The sequence below is a fragment of the Lissotriton vulgaris genome, chromosome 3_2, assembly GCF_964263255.1.
Source record: "Lissotriton vulgaris chromosome 3_2, aLisVul1.2, whole genome shotgun sequence".
Lineage (NCBI taxonomy): Eukaryota > Metazoa > Chordata > Amphibia > Caudata > Salamandridae > Lissotriton > Lissotriton vulgaris.
This window is the reverse complement of record NC_141690.1, coordinates 9,944,362-9,966,571: the sequence shown is the minus strand read 5'-3', so window position 1 is coordinate 9,966,571 and position 22,210 is coordinate 9,944,362. Positions and strand designations below refer to the sequence as shown.

The following is a 22,210-nucleotide window of genomic DNA, read 5'->3' as shown; positions in this document are numbered from 1 at the left end:
AACATTGCTGATTATATCTCATAGGTCAATGAGACTGGCTGGACACCAGCACATAACCATAAACCATATAATCTTAACAACATCTAATGTATGATAACATTGAATTATGGAAAGTTAAAGGGCTTAAATCTCCGAGTAGGAGGATTATCAAAGTATGTCAATCCTTTCGAGAAGGGCAGTATAATATCATAACACTACAAGAAATTCACTTCAGGAAACTAGACAAGTACTGCCTAAAACAGCAATTTTACCTTATGATATTCAGTTCCTCAACCAGGATCAAACAAAATGGGGTAGCACTCTTACTACAGAATTCTCTAGCCTTTAAACCGCATGCTCACAAAATAAACAAAGAAATCAAATACGTCACAGTTATAGGGTATATCAGAGGCTGCTCACTCACTACAGCAACACTATTAATACAGGGCAAAATGCATTTCTTCTACACTTTCTTGTGGTTTTGAAAGGATCTGCTGTTGGCGGCATTATTTTAGCAGACAACATGAATCCCAATTCTGTGTGGGACCCTGCATTAGATCGATCGGGAACTGCGATCACATCCTCAGGAGCTTTTGCAAAAGAAGTTAAACACTTATTTAATAATCCGGGATCGATAGATCTGTGGAGAACACATTAAGCAACTCAGCTGAAATACACATTCTAATCCCTTGTCCATAAAAATACTCCAGAATAGAATATAAAATACTTAGTAATTAATGCTCTTTTGCCAAAGGTTTGTGATACAAAAAGGCGTTCATTTATCATCTCTAATCAAGCCAGAATAGTGTGAACTCATGTAACGGATACAGAGGGCCCTCTGGAGTCACTGGATATTTAATCAGGCCCTGTTTAGAGTCCAGGGTCTCAAAAAAAATAAAAGGTATTGGCATAGCCTATAGGTCCTGCCTTTGGGACCTTATAAGTGTTTTAGCTAGAGCAATTGGCTTTGCCAATTTTTTTAACATATGTTGTACAACAGATTGGCTACTGGGCAGCATGCTGAAATGTTATAATTAAAAAGTGTTAGAAGTATCAATCAATCAATAAAAACGTTATTTCGGTTTAGTTTGCAAACGATAAAAAAGGACAATATACCGCATCCATAGTTCATTGAAAAGAAAATAGAAAAAGTCATTATCAAGATACAATGGTACAAAATTTGCAGCTATTTATATCAGTACGTAATATAATAAAATATATAAATACAGAAGAATATTTGATAAAGTTCATTAACAGTCCAAGCATTTTCTGTACTTTAGAGTTGATTTCAGGAATTCTAATACAAAGAGAATGCTGTCGCTATGTAATAATTGTAGATACATCATGGCGGGTCTGATCTGATTAAAATTAAGTTTCTTTAAAAGAGGTATCAGATTGCGCTTGCGGGGAAATTCATAAAATTTACATAAAAACATAAAATGCAGCAAGTCCTGCGGAGACTTTCCGTCGCAGCCGCAGGGAGCTGCTTCTTTATTAAAACAGTTCTTTGTGGTCTAACAAGCAGATAGTAAAACTGGTTCATTCGAAATCTAGTTAATAAACATTTCTCATAAGATGTCAGTGAGCCCATTAAATAAGGTTCAATAAATGGGGATGTTTTTAACATATGTTCTGACACTCGATTTCTGAACCTCTGTGGCTTCCCTCAATGTTCTCCTTTCCATGAGGAAAGCCGTTTTAATTGCCTCCACGTCCTTCTTGGAGATACAATCAGGGGTTTCAAATAGCTCAACCCGACCTAGGCTCAAAAAACTTGTCTTTAAGTATTTCAACCAAGGTATAGCCAATGAATTATCCCTAGAGAGACAATATTTTAGAATCATATGCGTCAAGGGGATGTCTGGATTTAACCATAGTTTCAGCCAGCAAGTCAGTGGGCGCAGTAAAAAAGTATCTCTGACATATTGGACCCCTAGTTCTTCATGAACAGCTAAATTGGATGTACCTTGCGGGAGACACAGTCAAACGCTTTAAAAACATATTCTCCACTATCTGAAGCTGTTCTCCCCGTGTGTACCCCCAAATTTCGCTACCAAATGTTGCTGTAGCCACAGACTTAGCATTATATAATTGCAACATTGCACCAGTAGGCTTATTCCCCAATTTAGATGCGAAGTAAAAAATTGAAGCATTCACTCTTGCAACATCCCCCTTCTTTTTCAGAACAAGCGGGCCCCAGTTTAATCTGTTATCAAAGAGGACTCCGAGATAGGAGAATGTGCTAGATGTGGGGATTATTGTACCACCCACATTAAATTGGAAGTTCCGTCTTGGCGGCTTGCCTACTTGCATGATATAAGATTTAGAGTTATTTATTGTTAGGTCTCTATCTGTCATAAAGGACTCAAAAGCAGTTAAAAGAGCTTGTAGGCCTTTTTCGGTCCTTGATACGAGGACCGCGTCGTCCGCGTATAATAGGACCCGAATACCCCGACGACCAACTCTGGGGCAATTAGCCCCCACCTCTTGTAAAGCGCTATCAGATCATTGATATAAAAATTAAACAAAAAGGGAGCCCAAATACAACCTTGTTGGACTCCCCTTTTGATGTTAAAATCCTTGGTCACACTCAGATCCTGAGAAAATCTTACATTAGCTCTGGTAGATCTATGTAGATCTTCTAGGAAGTTCACAATGCCAGCATCAACCCCCTTTGCCCTCATGGACCGCCACAGCTTCTGCCTGTTTACGCAGTCAAAAGCTGAGGACAGGTCCATGAAGGCAAGATGGATGGTCCCCTTACATGCCACTGTATATTTACTTAATATTAAAAAGAGGTTATGGCATTGAGTAGTCGTAGAGCGTCCCCTACAGAAACCATACTGGGAGTCAGACATGATGTTAGTGTCTTCAACCCAAGTAGTGAGTCTCTGCAGGAGAACCCTTTCCAGAACTTTCACCATCGAGTCTAAAAGTGATATGGGTCTGTAGCAGTGCGGACTACTTTTATCCCCTTTTTTTAAAACAGGTACAATAGTGGAGACTCCCCAAGACTGTGGGCATCCACTATGTACCGCAGCAAACAAAACAGAATCAAGGATTGGAGCCCAGAAGGAGGGATCAGACTTATATAAGTCTGGGGGATTCCATCTGGTCATGGTGCTTTACAGGCTATTAGACCAAGAATTCCTTCAATTATTTACCCCCTACCAATTGTGATTTTATTGCCGTTAGAGTCAGGTGTCAGACTATCATGCTCTTCCAGTCTTCCAGGGGACAGTCATACATATGCTCAAAATGAGCCCCCTATCCTCCTTAGCTATATGACATTCAAGCCCATCTACTGACTCCAGGACAAGAAATGTTTTTTTTTAATGTACCCCCAGAACTTGGAGCTATTTCTAAGGATTTCAGGGTCTAGTAACTCATTCCATGCCTCAGTCCTTAGAATTTCCTTACGTTTAACTAATGCTTGTTTGTAGTCCCTGCGACAGACTATTACATCAGCTTGCACTCTAGGATTAGAGGCTAAGGCTGCCCTTAAGCTTCGTGCAGCTTTTGAACAGTTCTCGTCAAACCATTTAGGGCCCACGTTAGACTGTTTCTTAACTGGAACAGATAACAATTCTGTTACCTTGTCCGAGATAATTTGGAAAGCTGCTAACACCTTAGAATGTTGCTGCACCTCCTGTGTGCATATACTAATTTCTTCTGCACAGACAGATTTGATATCATTGTAAAACAATTCCGGGGCGACTTGAGTCCATTTAAGTCTGCGCTTCCCATCTGTAGTACTTATTAGTCCCTGGTTAGTATTTAACCGTATTTTTGAAACCCAGGGACCCGTTAAGCACAGTGAGAGGGAATTATGATCACTGAGTTAGTTCTCCTCAATTAAAAAGGAGTTCACAAAGGACTGCATAGGAGACGAAATCCGCATAAAATCAATAAATGTCCCCTTCCCGTGACCCTTAAAAGTTGGTACCTCAAAAATAGTGTGAGGGTCCATCAAAGCCATAGTGGATGTCAAATCAAAATCATTAGTCAAATCATTAAGCAACTCCCCCTCGCTCGAGTGTTCAAAATTAAATCCCTGGATACGAGAGCAACTCAAGTCAGAGAGACATGCGGATAGGGGATTACCACAAGGATGTATATTAAAATCACCCATAACCTTGAGATTGTGTAGGCTATGACTCATGGACTTATTAATAAGAGCATTCAGAGCAAGTAAATAACTGTGATCTGAGTGAGAAACAACTGAGTTATAAAAATTTACCAGACCCGCCGTACAGTTCCCTTTTGTTAAAGTTAGAGCAAGGATACCTGAAATAGACGTATTAACTCTTCGTACTTTGCATGCCAGAGCTACAGAAACATAAATAACCAAACCCCCCCTTAGCTCTTACCCTGGTAGAAACGGCTGCTGGAACAAAATGTGCCGTATATCCTTCCAGATGGAGATTGCATTCAACCGACCAGGTTTCTTGCAAACAGATTATCAAAAATTGCTTGATATAATTAATCCAGCTAGGGTTCTTTAACTTCACAGCTAGCCCTGCAATGTTCCAGGAGATAAGGTTATTTAAGCTTCCCCTGACTATTATGACCATTACAGCACCTATGTCATCCACCCTCCCTCTACCCAGATCCTTGGTCACTTCATGTCAATCACAGGTTTCCAGGCCAGACAGGATTTCATACCTGTTATGGACTGGAAGTCTGCATCCGGTAATGATTGAGTTACTATATGTATTTTGGGGTAACTGGGGGGGAGGACATGATGGGGGAAGGCTCTCACCCTAGTCCAATCTCCTATCTGCCATTTTTCCTCCTGATTAGATCCACCCGGGTTCCTCCATGGTATGGGCTTATAAAAAACCCTAGAGGTATAGTTTAATATCAGTACTCCGCAACCACTGTGGGCTGGGGCCTCTTGATAATAAACGGGCCGCGGTGTGCGGATTGTCAAAATTAATAATAATGCAGTCACCACTCCCCTTCTTCTTAGAGCTGCCGATCCAACTGACCCTGCATACCATTATTATATTGTTAGTGATGTTCACTCCCTCAGGGTATTTTGGGTAAGCCAAAACACTGTCTTATTAAGTAGTTGGTCATAACTTTCAATCTCTCCTGATGGGAGGGCAGGGACATGGTTCAAGATAACCACATAAGGAGTGGTCTCTGGCGGGAGATCGATAACCACAGGTCTTCGAGCCACACTAGTTCCCTCAACTGACCTCTGAGTTAAATCCAGTAAGGGAGGATTCCTCCTGATGACTACAGGTCCCACAATGGGCGATTTGTCTCTAGGAGCTTCTAACGGTTTGCTAACACCCCTTGACACAATCTGCCAAGTACTAGTAGACGCTGGATCAGCCACTTTATCATTAAGGCCGATTATTCTATCCGTCGTACTTAAAGATCGTGAGTTGGGGTTCTGCACGTGTGCTGTACCAGCAGTATTCAAGAAATTCGTCAGTGAAAACTCCAATAACTGTAACCTGGATTCTACTCCACACAGTTTTGATACAATAGGTTCCAGCAAATTTTTTACCATGCTCTCTGATTTCCCCCAGAAATCTCCTACACCAAGCCCAGTAATTGTTGTGTCTCCATTACCCTGGACATTATTGAGTAGGTCACTGTGGTCCCCCTTTCCCGCATCATGTGTGTCCACAGTTACAGTCTCTTTGTTTCCTAAACCTGTGCGTCCTTGTTTAGGTGCCCTAGTTTTTTTGGGGATAACAGTAGGTTTCTTTGGGCGAGTAGAGGCCAACTTTTGTTTCTGTGTTCTTCCCCGTAGCTTATACTTGACTGGACTAGATATTGAATCTGAGGTCCCAGAAAGTGTGCTGTCATAAAGTTGAAGCACGTCAACCACTATCTGGGGGGACCTGTCTTGTCCCGGGGGATGGGTGGTTTGGTTCTGGATATCTGGGAGAGCTGGAGTGGTAGATAACCTGCTGTAGGTGGGATCTAGGGATAGCCTACGTTCGGTCAGTATAATTTCTTTAATAATGGCAGATTCTGCCCAGGTCAGATATGCATCTATTGTCCCAAACATCCCAGGGCTGCCACCAACTTTCCGTCTTGCCATTTGAAGACCACTATCAACTCCAGCAAAAGCCCAGTACTCACTAGTTAATAGCGATATACAAATCTGATCTCAAAATAAATAAGAGTTTAAATCATCTAATCAGTACTTCACTTCGATACATAAACAGATCAACTATACAAAAATTTGTACCTTCGTATAGATGGATGCTGTAACTAACGATAAAAGAGAAAATGAAATATAAAAAAAAGGCTAAAAATATGGCCCTTAATAAGATAACTATAAGATCTTTACCAGTATAGTGTTAAATTGCAAATCATACTTTAAGTCATCAAAAAGTTATTCAATTTTATATAGAAGAGCCACAAATGCCAAGTTCCCATAAGGCAGTGTAGGAAGTCTCTTTGTGATATATAATGTTCACAGTACATATGACAACTCACATAGAGGCGCGTATCATGCCACAAAACTGGGATTAAGGGAAGTGGCCCAGCCCGGCCTCTTCTGGCCCCTGATGGCCACATATGGGCCGCCCTTTGCCCGGGCTTAGCCCTGCGACGCCCGCGCGCGTCCCGCGATGCGTAATTCCGGTCTTGTTTAAAAGTCCTCCGGCGCGGAATGGGCGTTGGCGGCTTCCTGCCGCAGGGGCTGCTGGGGGATGAAGTCCCCCCTCTCTGCGGCCGTGCCGAGATGGTGATGGTGATAGGCTGCGGTGGCGGGGGAGACAAGCGGCAAAGATCGTGAAACGGTCCCACAGGTAGCACAATATGCCCCAAACTGTTAGTCAGAGCCGCCGAGTTTTAACTTTAGGAGGGCGGGCATTGAGTATTTTCCCAATTTTTAGGGCGACGGAACTTTCGGACTCAAAATCCCAGAATGCAGTTCAGCCCTATGGAAACACACTGGATCTTGCCTGATCTCCGAATAAATCTTATGCCTCTTATACCTCTTTTGCTTTAAAATGCACAAAGTATCTTTAAATGCCCTTCCAATAGCTCTTCTCTTTCATGCGGTCCCTGTGCAAATAGAAATCACTTGACCTTCCCTACTGAGCTGGTCGCCACTGTCTCATCCAAACAGGGGTACACACTTGCCCCCCATATGAGTGCTATCCTCACTCCAGGGCATACATTTTATAAACCAAGCTGCTGCAGCCCCTGCAGCCTTTTATTCTCCGTTCTCTCCCTCTCACCTGCCACTGACTCAGGAGCTGCCAGAGAGACACAGGTACTGCAGCGGGAGACGCTCACACATCCGAGCAGAGGAGAGAAACTGCCGCCAACAGTCCGCAAAGCCAAAAGATTGCATCCATTTCTTCACCAAATACAGCTGCGCAACAGCAAAGACACATGCCCGAACCTTGCCGAAGCCTCAGAAAACTCCTCCGATTTTCTCGAAGTATCGCAGCAAGCCCTGCACTCTGCAAACGTGGTCAGAGGGAATTCGCCATTGCTGGGGGCAGGACCAGAGGTGCAGCCTACAGCCTGGGACTTAGAAGTATTTTGGTTACTTTATATATATATCCAAGGCATTATGTCCAACTGAATTACCCTATTAAAAAAAGAATATATAAAACATGTCTTCTAGCTTTTTTTGTCCTTGCAATGCTGGCACATTCCTCCTACCTTCTCTAATGCTTGTCTGTTATAGCTTTTTTTATTGTTATGAGGGGCTGGACATAAACAACGGGAGAGTGGAGGTTGGTACCTGCATTACAACACGAGCAGCGGTCAGTCAATAGGGGAGAGTCAACAGATGCAACATTCCGAGGGGCACACTGAGGTGACGCTGAGTGATACTGAAGTGGTGCAGCGCTGATGCTGAGGTGGTGATACGCTGATGCTGAGGTGGTGATGCGCTGATGCGGAGGTGGTGATGCGCTGATGCGGAAGTAGTGCTACACTGTTGCTGAGGTGGTGCTGAGTGATGCTGTGCTGATGCTGAGGTGGTGGTGCCGTACTGATGCCGAAGTGGTGCTGCGTTGGCACTGAGTGATGCTAAGGTGTGCTATGGTGGTGCTCAGGTGCTGCTGAGTAATGGTCAAGTGGTGCTACAGTGGTGCTGCTGAAATGGTACTCAGTGATGCTGACTGGGCCCGAAGTGGTGCTGCGCTGATGCTGAGGTGGTGTAGCACTCATGCACTGGTGCTGAGGTGGTGCTGTGCTGATACTGCAGTAGTGCTGAGTGATGCTGTGCTGGTGCTTCACTAATGCGGAGGTGGTGGTGGTGCTGCACCGGTGCGGACGCAGTGCTGCGCTGGTAGTGAGTTGGTGCTGCACTAGTGTTGAGGTGGTGCTGCATTAGTGCTGAGGTGATGCACTCGTGCTGAGGTGGTGCTGCACTGGTGGTGTTGTGCTGGTGCTGTGGTGGTACTCAGATGCTGCTGAGTGATGCTCAGGCGGTGGCACTGCTAACGTGATGCTGAGTGATGCTGAGATGGTGCTGCTCTGAGGTGGAGGTGGTGCTGTGTGATGATTTGGTGGTGCTGTGCTGATGCACAGGTGGTGCTATGTGATGCTGAGTTGGTGCTGTGCTAGTGATGAGGAGATGCTGCACTGGTGCTGCGGTAATGCTAAAGTAGTGCTGCATTGGTGCTGAGTTGCTGCTGAGATGGTGCTGCAATGATGCTGTGGTGGGGGGTGCGCCAGTGATGCACTGGTGGTGGTGTTTTACTAATGCCGAGATGGTGCTGTGTTGATACTGAAGTGGTGCTGTGGGCCTGCTGAGGTGATGTTGAGAAGATTCTGCGCTGGTGCAGAGTGATGCTGTGGTCGTGGTGAGTGATGCAGTGCTGGTGCTGCGCTTATGCAGAGGTGGTGCTGCACTGGTAGCGAGGTGGTGCTGCTCTGGGGCTGAGTGATGCTGAGATGGTGCTGTGCTGGTGTTGTGGTGATGCTCCGGTGGTGTTGCAGTGCTCCTGCTGAAGTGGTGCTGAGTGACTGACTGGTGCCGATGTGGGGCCGCGTGGATGTTGATTTGAAAGCCCAAGTCTTTGATATTATAGATTGGTCTGCCTAATTTAAAGCAAGACGTAGCAACACGATGGGGGAGTTGCATAAATTTGCAAGGGAACAGGCCGTCAATGCGATCCTCGTCCACGGGAAGAATCACCCACCAATTAGGCAGACCAATCTATAATATCAAAGACTTGGGCTTTCATATCAGCCCTGCAGTACGGGCTCAAAAGTTTACTGTGACTTTTTAAATGAGAAGGCATTTATTTGATGTCCTGAAGATGAACCTTGAATAATTAATAGGTTCGAAACGTCGTCGACCTTGTCACACTATATGTGTATGAATTGTGCTATTTGACGCTAGCAATAGTGTGCAATTAGTATTGTCTGACTGTGAATTGTAATACACAGACTGTTTGAATTGCCTCAAATATTTCTTGTTTGTCCCCTTCCTAAGTGTGTTAGTTAGACATCGACTGGTGTCCTGCTGTTATCACACTGGATCTTTTGTATATTTTATTCATCAGAAATTAAAACTGTCCGGCTGGACATTGAATATAGTGCCTATTTAGTCTATATTTATTTTTGGAAAACTCTTCTTGTCTAGGGACCACTGTCCTGTGCAAAGATAGAAATAAAGTAGGCACACACTTAGCCTAGGGCGATAGCTGTGCGAGCAATATGGGATTTACCATTGAAACCCAGAGCATATAGACCACACTTTGGTACTATCAACTCTAGGCACTGCCTGTGTGGCGATCGGGAACTACTGCAAAGGTACCATGCCATATTCTCCTCCACCAGGGGCTCTAAGACAACAATCTCAGGGAGTGGGCTGTTCGCCACAGGCATTGAAGAAGTCAGCCACCTAGAAGTGCCAGGAGCTGCAGCACTGCCTTCCTGAGTGTCACAGTTCTTCCATGGCAGTCACCTTTTGGCTCCTCCTTCTACACTGCACTCATCTTCAGGCACCATTTTGATAAGTGTACTTGGGAGAGCCCCAATTCCAAGGGGCAATATGAAGAGCTCTTCCACACATGGCAGACCAGAGGCAGATTACTAACCACTATCTTATTCAGGAGTAAAATAACTATACATTTTCAAAAGATTATAATACATGGAAGCCTGCAATCTCTGTATATAGGACAGTCGCCTTATGCCAGTGACTTGTGACGTCTCTAGTCGCCTGTAATATTGAAATGATACAGCTGCTTAGCTGTAATAAGTTATTGCAGTTGAGCTCTGATGTCACAATGCCTCCTGCCAGTAGCCAAGATTTGAGCCGGATTACAGTTGCTGTTTAACACCTTGCGTGCGGCCCCGATTTCCTCAGTGTGCTGGACATTCCATAACTGGGTGTGGTTGTGACGGAACCATTCCGTCATCAGCACAGCTCAACCGTGACTGATGACGGAATGGTTCTGTCACAAGCATCGAAGGGGTTAAACAATGCAGCGGAAACTGTTGGTTCATTCTTCTGAACTTTTTTCAAAAACAACCAGTAATGAAGAGAAAGAAGATATTTATGGTAATATGTTTTGTTTTTGCACACTGAAGGTCATTACAGGAAAAATAGAATCTGCCTTTTTCTACAAATTCTTCGCCTCAGCACCTTTTTAATCTAACTTACATGAAACTCATTCTAATATAGTTTTTGCAACAAATTACTAACTGCTTTATGATGTGTTTAATTTCAGACTAGATTCCACTTTTATTATTCATGTCTGCAACCGTACTACATATTTTTTAAAAGGGCAAGATTTCAAAGGGTTAAGTGGTTTGCGGCAAGGGTGATGGTGTAACAACGTATTATAATTAATACAATGCTCTTAGTTGTATATTTTAAGGATATTGCAAGTCACATCAGGGTTGTATGACTTTATAGAGGAACTCTGCCTTATTCCGCTATATGGTCTATGGATCACCTCAGTGCCTTGCAATATCCTTAGAATGTACTGCAGGGGGTACTTTATCCCACATACATTTCAGAACCTACTCTACAGCCGGCCAGATGGCTCAGTAAGTTGAACGATCGCCACTTGCATGTGCAGTATTTTTTAAATCATTGAAAGATAGACTCAGCTTCCATCCTTCTGAGATCCATAAACGGAGTACTATTAAATTAGTTCAAATTAATATTTCTTATTTATAGTGCTTGGAAATGGCAGGAGTATGCCATAAAGAGCTATTTAACAGGGTGTTGCTAATAATATTGATAAGAATCACAATAATATGTACCTCAGAATAAAAATCATTTCCAATTAGGCAAAACTATTCTTTACTACCAGGAAAAGGAAATTAATGTTACACTTCTCTCCACTCCCTCCCACACGTTGTTTAATGGTGATGTTTGGCACGTTAATTCTCTCATGGAATTCTAATGTCTCGTCTCCTTTTTAGGTCGAGCCTGGGTAGCGCATGCGCTGCTCTGCGAGGCATGCTGGTAGGGACTTGAAGCTCTGCCCACTCTCCGCCCATATTTTTCAGTGGCTTGTGTCATTGCCCACTGTAAACTGTGGCTGTTCAGTGGTGAATAGGCTTAGTAGTCCCTCCTTAGTACCCGCCTTGTCTCATTCTGTAACCTCCCATGGCGACACCCCAGATTTCGTGTGTTGTTACTCAGTAGGCTTTAATTACAGCCTCTGAGCAGTATTTTCTCAAATAGCTTTGTCATGCCTGCTGTTCTAGGCATGACACTCTCTCTCCTAACACTTTTTTAATAGCACAAACACATTTGCAATGCAATAAGTCGAGAAATTTGCGAAAGTTAAGCTATTGGTATTGTAAATGACAATGCCTTTTATTGAACTGCTTTAAACACATAAATAAAATACATTATCATTTATAACGCCAATAGCTCAAACCCTCATAAGTGCGAGACCTATTGCATTGCAAATGCATATTTTTTTTACTGGTTGCCAATTAAACTTTTTCTTGCTTGCTGCACAGCAACATCTACTGACTGCCCCTTTTTACCTCCCATTCATAACCTCTCACTTTTTCTTATAAGACGAACAGATAACCAGGTTTTAAATGGCATTATTACCATTTGCCAACTTGCACGCTGCGTTTATGAAAGCCATTCTACATTCATTGTTTATAACCAAAATGCATACAATAATGATCCGTGCTTTCATCCACAAGAGGGCGCTCGTGAATCACCTACAACACACTAACAAAATAGCATCGATCAGCTGCCACATCTCTAAACCATGGACGAAATAAAAATGCAAATTCTACTTTCATTAACAGGCATTACTGTACACATGAAATATCTCCATAAGACAAACAGGCATATATGGGTTAGTAATTAAACACTACACATTTTAGTGTAGTGTTTAACTTTAATGGCTCTCAAGCAGGGCCAATGGAATTATGCGGTAAAGAATGAACAAATAAATAAATAGGGTTAAATAAATATGCAATAAGAAAAGACAAATAATGTGGAATAAAGCAGCACGTTTTGTGGAAATATTAAATCATCATATAATCATGTTTCCAATGTTGATAGTGGGCAGAGGCTGCACCTCATGAGAATCAATTGAACACCAGAACGCAGCATCAGCAAAGAAAATGTCACCTGTCATTGCAAGGTAAATGACCTGCCACTTCACAGCAACACGTGGCAGCATCTTTATTAACTTTTGATCCGCGTGCGCTAGAAAATCTTTTTTCATAAAATCTGTAAATTATGCAGCAAATGCACTACGGCCGTAATTATCTGGAAAACGATGCGGTCGCAGAATCGCATAATTCCATTGTCCCTACTCTTAAGTAATGCATATGTAAGCATGGACCTGCTTGCCTTTAGACTTATGACTTTTTTGTAAAGTGGGTCCACAATTCCTTTAAGTCAGATGGAAGAAGAAAAAGACTACCACGTGTGGAAAGAGAGAAACAACATGCAGTCGCAACTGTCTCAAATAGAACATTACATTAAGAGTTGAACAGATTTCTCATACAACTAGAAAAATGCAGGGCTATCAAAGACTCCAAACATTAGAAAGTAATAATATAGTACATAACAGAATTCCCCTTATATTCCAACATGTAGCTACAATCGCCTGAAGAACGGAGATTGCCGATTGCGTGGTTAATTCACATTTAAAGATATTAATGAACATTTTATTTTCTTTAAATGTATGTCTCTTGGAGCCATATTCTAAATCCTGGCCACGCAGACTTTGAGGCCTATCATACTGATCTTCATCCGCGACCACATCCTTCAACTCATAATTAACTGGATTAAATTAATCAATCCTGTGGAAATGTGTAAAGTTATTCTCACCAGATTAATGAGACGTCTCATTGCATTTTCGTGAGAGCAAATGCACTCGCAAGGATCGAATCCGCCTTCCGCCATGGCTGAACAGATCAGCTTGGAGCAGTCTGGCTTTTAACTGTAAGAGACAGAGGGCAACATTTTGGTTAACAATATTTTACTAATAAAACATCCCATAACGGACCAGTGTTGGCGAATTGGAGTAACGTTTTCAGCACTCAACACTTCTATATTTTTTTTATTATAGATTACGTTATAACAAAAGGAATTTTACAAACGAGATTCAAATATACAACTGTATTCAACAAGATGCTTCCCCACGATTATGTTGCAAGAGAAGCAAGAAATGCTGGTGCTGATTTCACATATTTACTAATGCACATAAAGAAATAACTTGCCTTTGATAGCACTCTTTCTGGTAGAGAATTCCTCGCCTTCTGCATATTACCCATGAGTCAGATTGGACCTGGAAACTTTCCAGCAGTCCCCCTGCCTTGGCGCCGGTAGCTGGAGTTGTCCAGCTCCACGCCAATGTCGCTCCGCTTCACAAGTGGCATGTGCGGATCTGCATATGGGCACTACTCGTACACGCTGGTGTCAGTTGCTTCCTAGGCTGTCCGAGCCTCCGCACACAGGGCCAAACAGCAAACTTGTTCCTAATCGGTGTGTACATTTCTAAACCAGGGACCATTTTAGGTGGAACACAGTCAAGTACACAGAATGGATGAAAGTTTGATAGAATATCTACCAGAAAGATCCTTACCGAAGGTAAAAATACCTTTTCTAATAGATATTTACAACTGCAGATTCTTCACCTTTTGAATAGATACCAACGCAGTGTCTCCCAGGTGGTGGGTCTGTGAACTGGCTCAAATTAAAAAGTCCTGCAGGACTAAGAGGGCAAAGTGCCCATCTCGACAGACCTGGCTCGCCAAACAGTAGTACTTTATGAATGTGTGGAGTGACAACTATGTAGCAGCCTCACAAATGTCCAGGACAGGCACACTGTATGCCAACGCAGTGGTAGCAGCCTTGGCGCTGGTGGATTAAACACGCAAACCTTCTGGGGGCTGTTTCCTGGCCATTATGTAGCAGATTTTACGATCCAGCAAGAGATGGTCCTTTTCTGCACTGCCATGCCCTTCTTCCCTCCAGCAAATCCCAAAAAGAGTTGATCCCCACACAATGGTAAATTCTGGCGCTTTTGGTTACAGTGCTCTTCATGAGAAACTTTGAACTGGACCTGAGTTGTCGTTGGGAAGTATAGTGGGTGACCAGGTTTTGAATGAGTGCCGGGCCCCTTCCGTGCATGGCACGATTTAAATTTAATTCTGGCTTAAATAGGGAGCCAGTGTAGTTCCTTCAGTCTAGGTTTAATTGACTGACGTCTGGGTATGTTTAGTAGTAGCTGTGCTGCTACGTTTTGGACGACTTGGAGACGGTTGACTACATATTTCGGGGAACCCAGAAAGAGGGAGTTGCCGTAGTCCAGCCTTGAGCCTGGACCACTGTTTTCTTACCATCCTCTGGGAGTAGGGGCATGATCTTCCTGAGCAGACGTAATGTCCCAAAGCAGGTACAGGATAGCTTTTTTGCCTGTATCTCCATTGTGAGATTTTTATCTAGCCACAAGCCGAGGTTTTTTATGGCCGGTTTGGGTGAGGGAGGTAGTCCCCAGCTGACGGGCCATGGGATGTCCATGTGGGCATTGAGGTTGTTACCCAGAATCATCAGCTCAGTTTTGTCACCGTTTAATTTAAGTTTACAGTCTGTCATCCAAGATCTGATTTACTCGAGGCAGGGGACAAGCTGTCGGAGGTCAGAATTCAAGGTGTCTGAGATAGAAAAAACTAGTTGTGTATCATCCGCGTAAGACACGACAGAGATACCAAATTCTTGAATAATCAGGGCTAGTGGACTAAGGTAAATGTTAAAAAGGGTAGGGCTCAGGGATGAGCCCTGAGGCCCTCCCCAGGGTGCTGGGAAGGGATCTGACTTGAACCCACACTCCACACATTGGAAGGACCTGTCCCTCAAAAAAGAGGCCACCCATTCTTTCGCTGTACCTTTTATGCCCACCTCTTCCAGATGAGAACCAAGTTAAGGAACCACTGGGGCATTCTAAAGGGAAATGGTGGAAACAAATGTTTTTTGAAGGGTTTGCAACATGTCACAAATAGGTGATTTAAACAAACAAGCATTTGCAATGCAATAGGTCTCGCATTAGGAAAGTTTCAGCTATTGGTATTGTAAATGACACATTTTGTATTTATTTGTTGGTTTTGAAAATAGCTAAATTTATAGCTTTGTCATTTACAATGCCAATAGTTTGAACTTTCGCAAATGTGACACCTATAGCATTTGTAATGCAATATGTGTTGTATTTACGTGACTTAGATGTATTGATATTACAAATAACAATGGCTTTTATTTGTTAATAATTAATACTTAAATAAAAGTTATTGTAATTTATAATGGCAATAGCTTAAACTTTTGTAAATAACTTTTGTGAAGATTATGTTCAGTGTATTTTATTGTGACGAAAATCCAAGAACAGAAGTGAAATATCAACACCTTTTTTGTGACATTTGTAATAAAGCTTGAAACATTGAGAGAACATATTTGAACCACTTGTTGAACGGTTGAGCACATTGATGGTGTGGTGGAGCCGAGTGATGTTTTGGTGGTGAACGAGTGTTGCTGTAGCGCATAGTGATGTTGTGGTGCCCCTGAGTGATGCTGTGGTGGTGTTGCGTGATGCTGTATGCTATGCAATGTTTTGTTTTGCTATCCTAGGTTTTGTTTTGTTATGCTATGCTATGTTTTGCTATCCTATGCTTTGATTTGTTATGTTCTGCTATGCTGTGTTTTGTTATGCTATGCTATGTTTAGTTATGCTATGCTTTGCTATGATATGCTATGTTTTGCTATGATATGCTTTGTTTTGCTATGCTATGTTTTGTTGTGTTTGGTATGCTATGCTATGCTTTGTTTTGCTATGCTTTGTTTTGCTATGCAATGCTATGCTATGTTATGCTTTGCTTTGTTATGCTATGTTATGTGATGCTATGTTATGTGATGCTATGTTATGTGATGCTATGTTATGTGATGCGGTTTTGTTATGCTAGGTTATGTGATGCTATGTTATGTGATGCTATGCTATGTTTTGTGACGCTATGCTATGTTTTGTGACGCTATGCTATGTTTTGGGAGGGGGCAGTGTGTGAGTGGTCTGTGTGAGTGGGCAGTGTGTGAGTGGGCAGTGTGTGTGAGTGGGCAGTGTGTGTGAGTGGGTTGTGTGTGTGAGTGGGTTGTGTGTGTGTGTGGGGGGTGTGTGTGTGTGGGTGTGTGTGTGTGGGGGGTGTGTGTGTGAGGGGTGTGTGTGTGGGGGGGGGGTTGTTTTGTGTGTGTGTGGGGTTGTGTGTGTGTTGCTCCAGACTGAAAGCGCTTCCCCCATAGAGGTGCCCCCCGGAATAGGAGACTGTGCTCCAAATAAGTACCTCAAGAAGCTCCAGGCTGGGTTTCCAGCCCTCAAGCAATGCTGGCGCGAAGCCATTAATAACGGACATAAGGCATGTGACGAGGATGCCACTCACGCGCACACGTACCGCCCGGCTAGGTGCAGTTTTCCAATGTATAGCTTTGGCAATCCTTGGACCTTCGGTAATGCCAATAAAGCATTATTGCATTGCATTGTATCGTTGACTGTTTACATTCCTGGCCTACATACATTATGCAACGTTTCTTTGAAGTTCAGTCCAGACAGTTGTTTGTAATGGCTGCTTATCCCTTAATAACTATCCCTGTCTCCATCAGCACCCTCCCGCCCGGCCCCCGCAGGTCTCCCTCCCCTTGGTGTCAGGGCCCACCGAGCTGCCACATGGCCACTGATAAGAGTGATGGATGGGCTGTGGCTGGCTCCACTGGGTCAGTGCTCGGCTGGGAGCATCTTAGTGCACCAGTGGCCAAAAGTCTGTCAGTGTGAGAGGAGGAGAGAGGGAGGGCAGGGGGGGATGGAGGGATGCGATGGAGAGAAGCAGGGCAGGGAGGGTGGTGTAGGTCAGAGCAGTCTTAGAGGGAGATGAGAAGTGGGAGAGAGGGAGTGAGGAATCTGGAAAAGAAAGGATTTAAAGGAAGAATAACGGGTGGAAAAGAGGAGAGACCAGTGGAGGGAATGAAGAGGGGAAGGGGAAAAGAGAACACAGCTACGGATGAAATAAATTGGTATATAGATGAAAGAGACATTGGAGGGAAGAGTAGAATGGAAGAGAGAATGGAGGGAAGGAAAAGAGGGTTTAGATTAGAGAGGGGGGAAGAAGGAGAGGGCGTAGGCAGGGAGCACGACACAGATGGAAGGAGGGACACGACAGATGGTAGTAGGGAGGCAACACGGAGGTAGAGAGGCAACACGGAAGGCAACACATCACGCAGGGAAGGGGTGGGTGGCATCGGGTGGAGGGAAGGAGGGACGAAGGGTGTGGGAGTCAACAACACGGACAGCGGGAAGATGACCGGAGTGGGCAAATCACACAGACCGCATTCAACGGAAGGAAAAAACTGCCAAAAGGCAAAGTTAAACTTGGAAATATTCCCAAACCTAAACAAACCTTTGAGCACACACACATTACACAATGTGGGTGCGTGTATATATTATAAGAAGTGCTGGTTAACCGCAGGACGTGCAAGTATTTTTTGCAAAGTAGACTTTTAAGCCTGGATAAGCACACACGGGATTACGAGACAAATCAACTCAAATCACATCAAATTGGGAAACATTTTACGAACCTTAAACGTCAGTCTTGCTGCTTCACTCAAACCCACATGGAATATGTAATCGCACCACCTAGTGGAGCAAGTCGAAAAGTGCAACTTGTTTTTCTCCCAAAAGCAACGTATCCTCGATCAGCCAGCTCATCAAAAAGCTAGTCTCGCCCAACAGACTCTCGGACTGCATATTATTATAACTACAAGGAATGGAGTCAGTCGCGGACACAGACACACAGCAGATGGAGGAGTGATATGCTAAAGGGATTACAAAATATTTGTATGTTCATGCCATCATATTGTCGCAGCTGACAAAATGCGATGTTCTAGGGGTCAAAGTTGAAATCCCACAGTAAGATAGACAGCCTTTATTTATCCTTAAGCTGTCGGTCAATTGACTACCATACAACGGATACAAAGTAACATCGGTTATGTTTAGAAACTTTACAAATCCTGATGGAAAAGGCAGAAGTGCTGAATGTAGTATGTATAAAAATGTAGTGTGTGATGCAATACTTTTTGGGGTTATATGACTTACAAGCAACTCACAAAAAGCAATAAATAACTTGCTTTTAGCACCTAATCCGGCGTAACTAAACCACCCACGTGCCAGGCGCCAGCTGTACACATAGAGATTCTCCCATGGAGATAAAGTAACCCTTCACAGTAGATGCTAAAAAGCAGAAAAATAACGTGCTTTTAACAGCTAATTAAATACAACTATGCCAATAGTAGGCAACATTTTGCTGGTTCGTTTTTGTCTTAAAATAAATGTGGTTTTAGGCAGGCGCTGTAGAGGGAGGGGGTGGGCTGCCTGCAACTCAACCTACCATATGGAGAGGGAGGGGGGTGGGCTGCCTACTGCAACAGATGGAGAGTGAGAGCAATTAGGGGGGAGGAGAAGTGAGGCCAGAGCGAGGGGAGTGGGCTGCCTGCTGGGAGAAGCTGGGCTGGGCTGCCTTTGATGCGAGTCACAGCCTGGGAAGCAAATGGCTGAGGCTTTGAAGACTCGTGCATGAGAGCAGGTCACATGATTGGGCTGCACATGAACTGTTGGAAATCCTCCTTGAGAGCCAATCAGCTGCCTGAAGAGAGCCTTTGGGGAAAGAACTGGATCAGCGACATAAGGGCTCACCCCTGTTTTCTATTTCTGCGAAATAGAAAAGGTGCAAGAGCTAAAAAGGCTGATCTGGCAACCGCAAAAAATCATAGCGAGTCAACAGGTACCCTTTAACTGCACCCAAAGCAAGTCCTTGCAGGCTAAGCGCAAAACAATAAATTCTTCAGATAACCTGGCTAGAAGTGGGTCAACATGTCAAGTGCTGCAGCAAACCACAAACATGCGTATGCTGCTTTTGTGTGGGAAGCCTGGCCATTAAGATCACATCTACAACCTTGAGAAGAAGATGGAAGCTAGTTAACGGTCTCAGCTCAATCTGCAAGTATGAAGGTGAAGATTGCACAGGCCTGCATGCAGGACCATGCTCTGCTGCTGCACCAGAAGATCTTTTTGAAGTGGCAGCTTGATCAAAAGACAGATGCTCATGCCCAGGAATTCTGGATGCCACACTCTCCATGACCAATCCATTGCAACTAACATGACTTGGACTCAGTCTTTTCTGATCTTATTTAGTACTCGGTGCAAAAGATGTATTGACAGGAAGCATGGCCGGACTGGCCATAGCGGGCACTGGGCTATCCCCCGGTGCGCCACAGGGGTGGGGGCCATTTTTGGGCCCCAGGGGGCCGTTTTTGATACAGGACTGTTTTTGCAGCATAGCTGCAAAATCGGCCCTGTACCATAATCGGCTGAAAACCGGCCCAGGCAAAGAGCTCGGCAGTACCTCCACAGAGAAGGGAGAGTGCCGGCCGAGCACTTTGCCAGGGCCGGTTGTGGTTCCCAGTCCGGCCTGGACAGGAAGGCATACAGGAGTCCCGATGTCTCTCTAAGCAGAACACGTCACAGAAGGAGAGTTGCCTTGGAAACCCCAACGCGCAAAAGTGTTGACATTGAGCGTTATCTGCAGTGGTGAACTGAAGGTTCTCTCCATTCACAGACGAGACCTTGCACCACCTCTAGATGTAGCTGCGATTTGTGATCTGCTAGGTGTCGGCGACTGAGTTTGTTCACCATGGCATTTAAGACCCTGCCAGGTTGTGTACGACTAGGGAAATTCCTTGGTGTTACAGACACTTCCATGGTGGTGGTGTTGTCTGTGAGAACCTCTACTAGCCTGCCTTTGATGGATGGTAGGAAGGTCTTCAATGCCAAGTGGATGGCCTGCAGCTCCAGGTTGATGTGGAGCCCGGAATCTGCTGGAGACCAGATAGCTCTGATCTCCATTGCTAACAAGTGGCCCTCCCAATCCAGAAATGACTAATTTTTCAGTACTGCTAATTAACTCTGGGCGGGTAAGGAGAGGGGTCTGCCGCTGACCCAATCGACCTCTAGCAACCACCACTGCAGGTCTTTTGCAATCTCCTCTGAAATATAGATGTGATCGAAGAGGTTCCCCTGGTGCTGCATCCAATAGGAATTCAGCTCCCATTGCATAGCCAACATATGCCACCGAGCATGCTTGGCCAACAGAAAGCAGCAGGCCATCAGTCCCAGCAGCCTCAGTCATCCTCACTGAGCTCTAGGACAGAGACTGAAACATAAGGAACATAGCCAGAATGTCCTGAACTCTCCATTCCAAAGGGAAGGGACGAAACTGCACTATGTCCAGAAAGGCTCTAATGAAAGGGAGAGTCTGAGAATTTCAATGATGTAAGAAGGTTCACAGTATCCTGGAGGTGGTTTAACAACTGCCTGGGGCTGGCCTGTCTTCAACAACCAATGGTCAAGGTAGAGGAAGCCTGGTACCCGACGTTCAAAGGTGTACTACAACCACCTCCATTAGTTCTGTAAACACCCGAGGGACACTGGTGAGGCCAAAGGGGACCGCAGTGAACTGAAAATGCTCCTGTCCCACTGTGAATCGCAGATAGCCTGCAGGATGGGGATGTGGAAATCAAGCATACTGCAGGTCTAGCGCTTAAATCCAGAGTCTAGGGTCAAGAGCAGACAAAACCAGGCCCATGGTGAACATCTTGAATTTGTTCTTTCACAGGAAGGCATTGACAGGGAGAAAATAGGATGAAGTCCTCTGTCCTGCTTCAGCACCAGAAATTAGCCAGAGAAACAAGCATGGCCTACTTTTGAGGCCGGCACCCACTCTATAACTCCTTTGGACAGAAGATTCTGCACTTCCTGCTGCAAGAGGCAGGTGGTCCTCAGTCAGCTGTTCTGAAAATGGTGGAAGATCCAACAGGATGACAAAATGGTAAGGCAGAACCCTACTGCATAATCTGAAGCACCCAGAAACTAATGCCTGCCACTGTTGCAGAAAATGGCCGATCCTGCCTCCGACAAGGTGGCTGCGTTCCTCGAAGGACCCACTAAAGAGGTTTTGAGGCTGAGGCAGCCGGAAGGGTGGAACAATGTGCTGTAAACTGCCAATGCTGTCTACGTGGTCTGTGGGTAATGTGGCCTCGCCTCAAAAGGCTGCCGATTTGCTGGCCAGGCTCAACATTTTGGAAATACCGGAAACCACGAGGGAGCCACGATCTTTACTGCTCTCAAGAGCAGAGTCTGTTTTCTGACCAAAAAGGCGACTGCCATTAAAAAAGGCATGTCTATTATTGTGGATTGGACAAAGAGATTAGACTCACCCAGGCGGGTTTCCTCAGGGTCACACTGGTGCCAACTGCCTGATCTAGGCAATCCTGGTGTCCTAACTACAATGGATAGTACATTTTGCCACATCATGGCCATCCTGAATCACCTGCCTAAGCATGGGGTATAAGTTATCAGAGACACCTAGTAAGTCCTGTACAACAGAGTTCAAAAGGAGTTGGGTATAATGCTCTAGAAGGAAGCAGAATTGACACAGCGTAATGCTAAGCTGGTTGAGAAAAACCTAGCTTTCCCAAAAGTCTTAATGTTTTGATTCCCTGTCGGGTGGTGTGGCAGGGAAAGCATTAGGGTTGGCCTTACTTGTTGAGGTCTGCACAACTAGGCTATCAGGTGTGGGGTGCTGGGTCAAACAATCTGGGTCATCAGGCTTGTTCACTGGGGAACCCAGAACATGGTTTTGCATAAGTTCTGAGAAGAGTGTCTATAAGGGCTTCACTGAATGGAAGTCGGGGATCAGTAGTCATTTGCCC

At 44.4% G+C, this 22,210-nt stretch overlaps 1 protein-coding gene across 1 annotated transcript in view; it reads right to left on the bottom strand.

The window, feature by feature from the left end:
• The window catches only part of SMIM14 (small integral membrane protein 14), a 445,120-nt gene that overhangs the window by 213,535 nt on the left and 209,375 nt on the right, over nucleotides 1–22,210 (bottom strand). Inside the window, exon 3 of the mRNA XM_086963966.1 lies at nucleotides 13,244–13,355. Coding sequence (XP_086820092.1) covers nucleotides 13,244–13,318 — 75 coding nt within the window. The 5' untranslated portion in view covers nucleotides 13,319–13,355. The remainder of the gene's footprint in view (nucleotides 1–13,243; nucleotides 13,356–22,210) is intronic.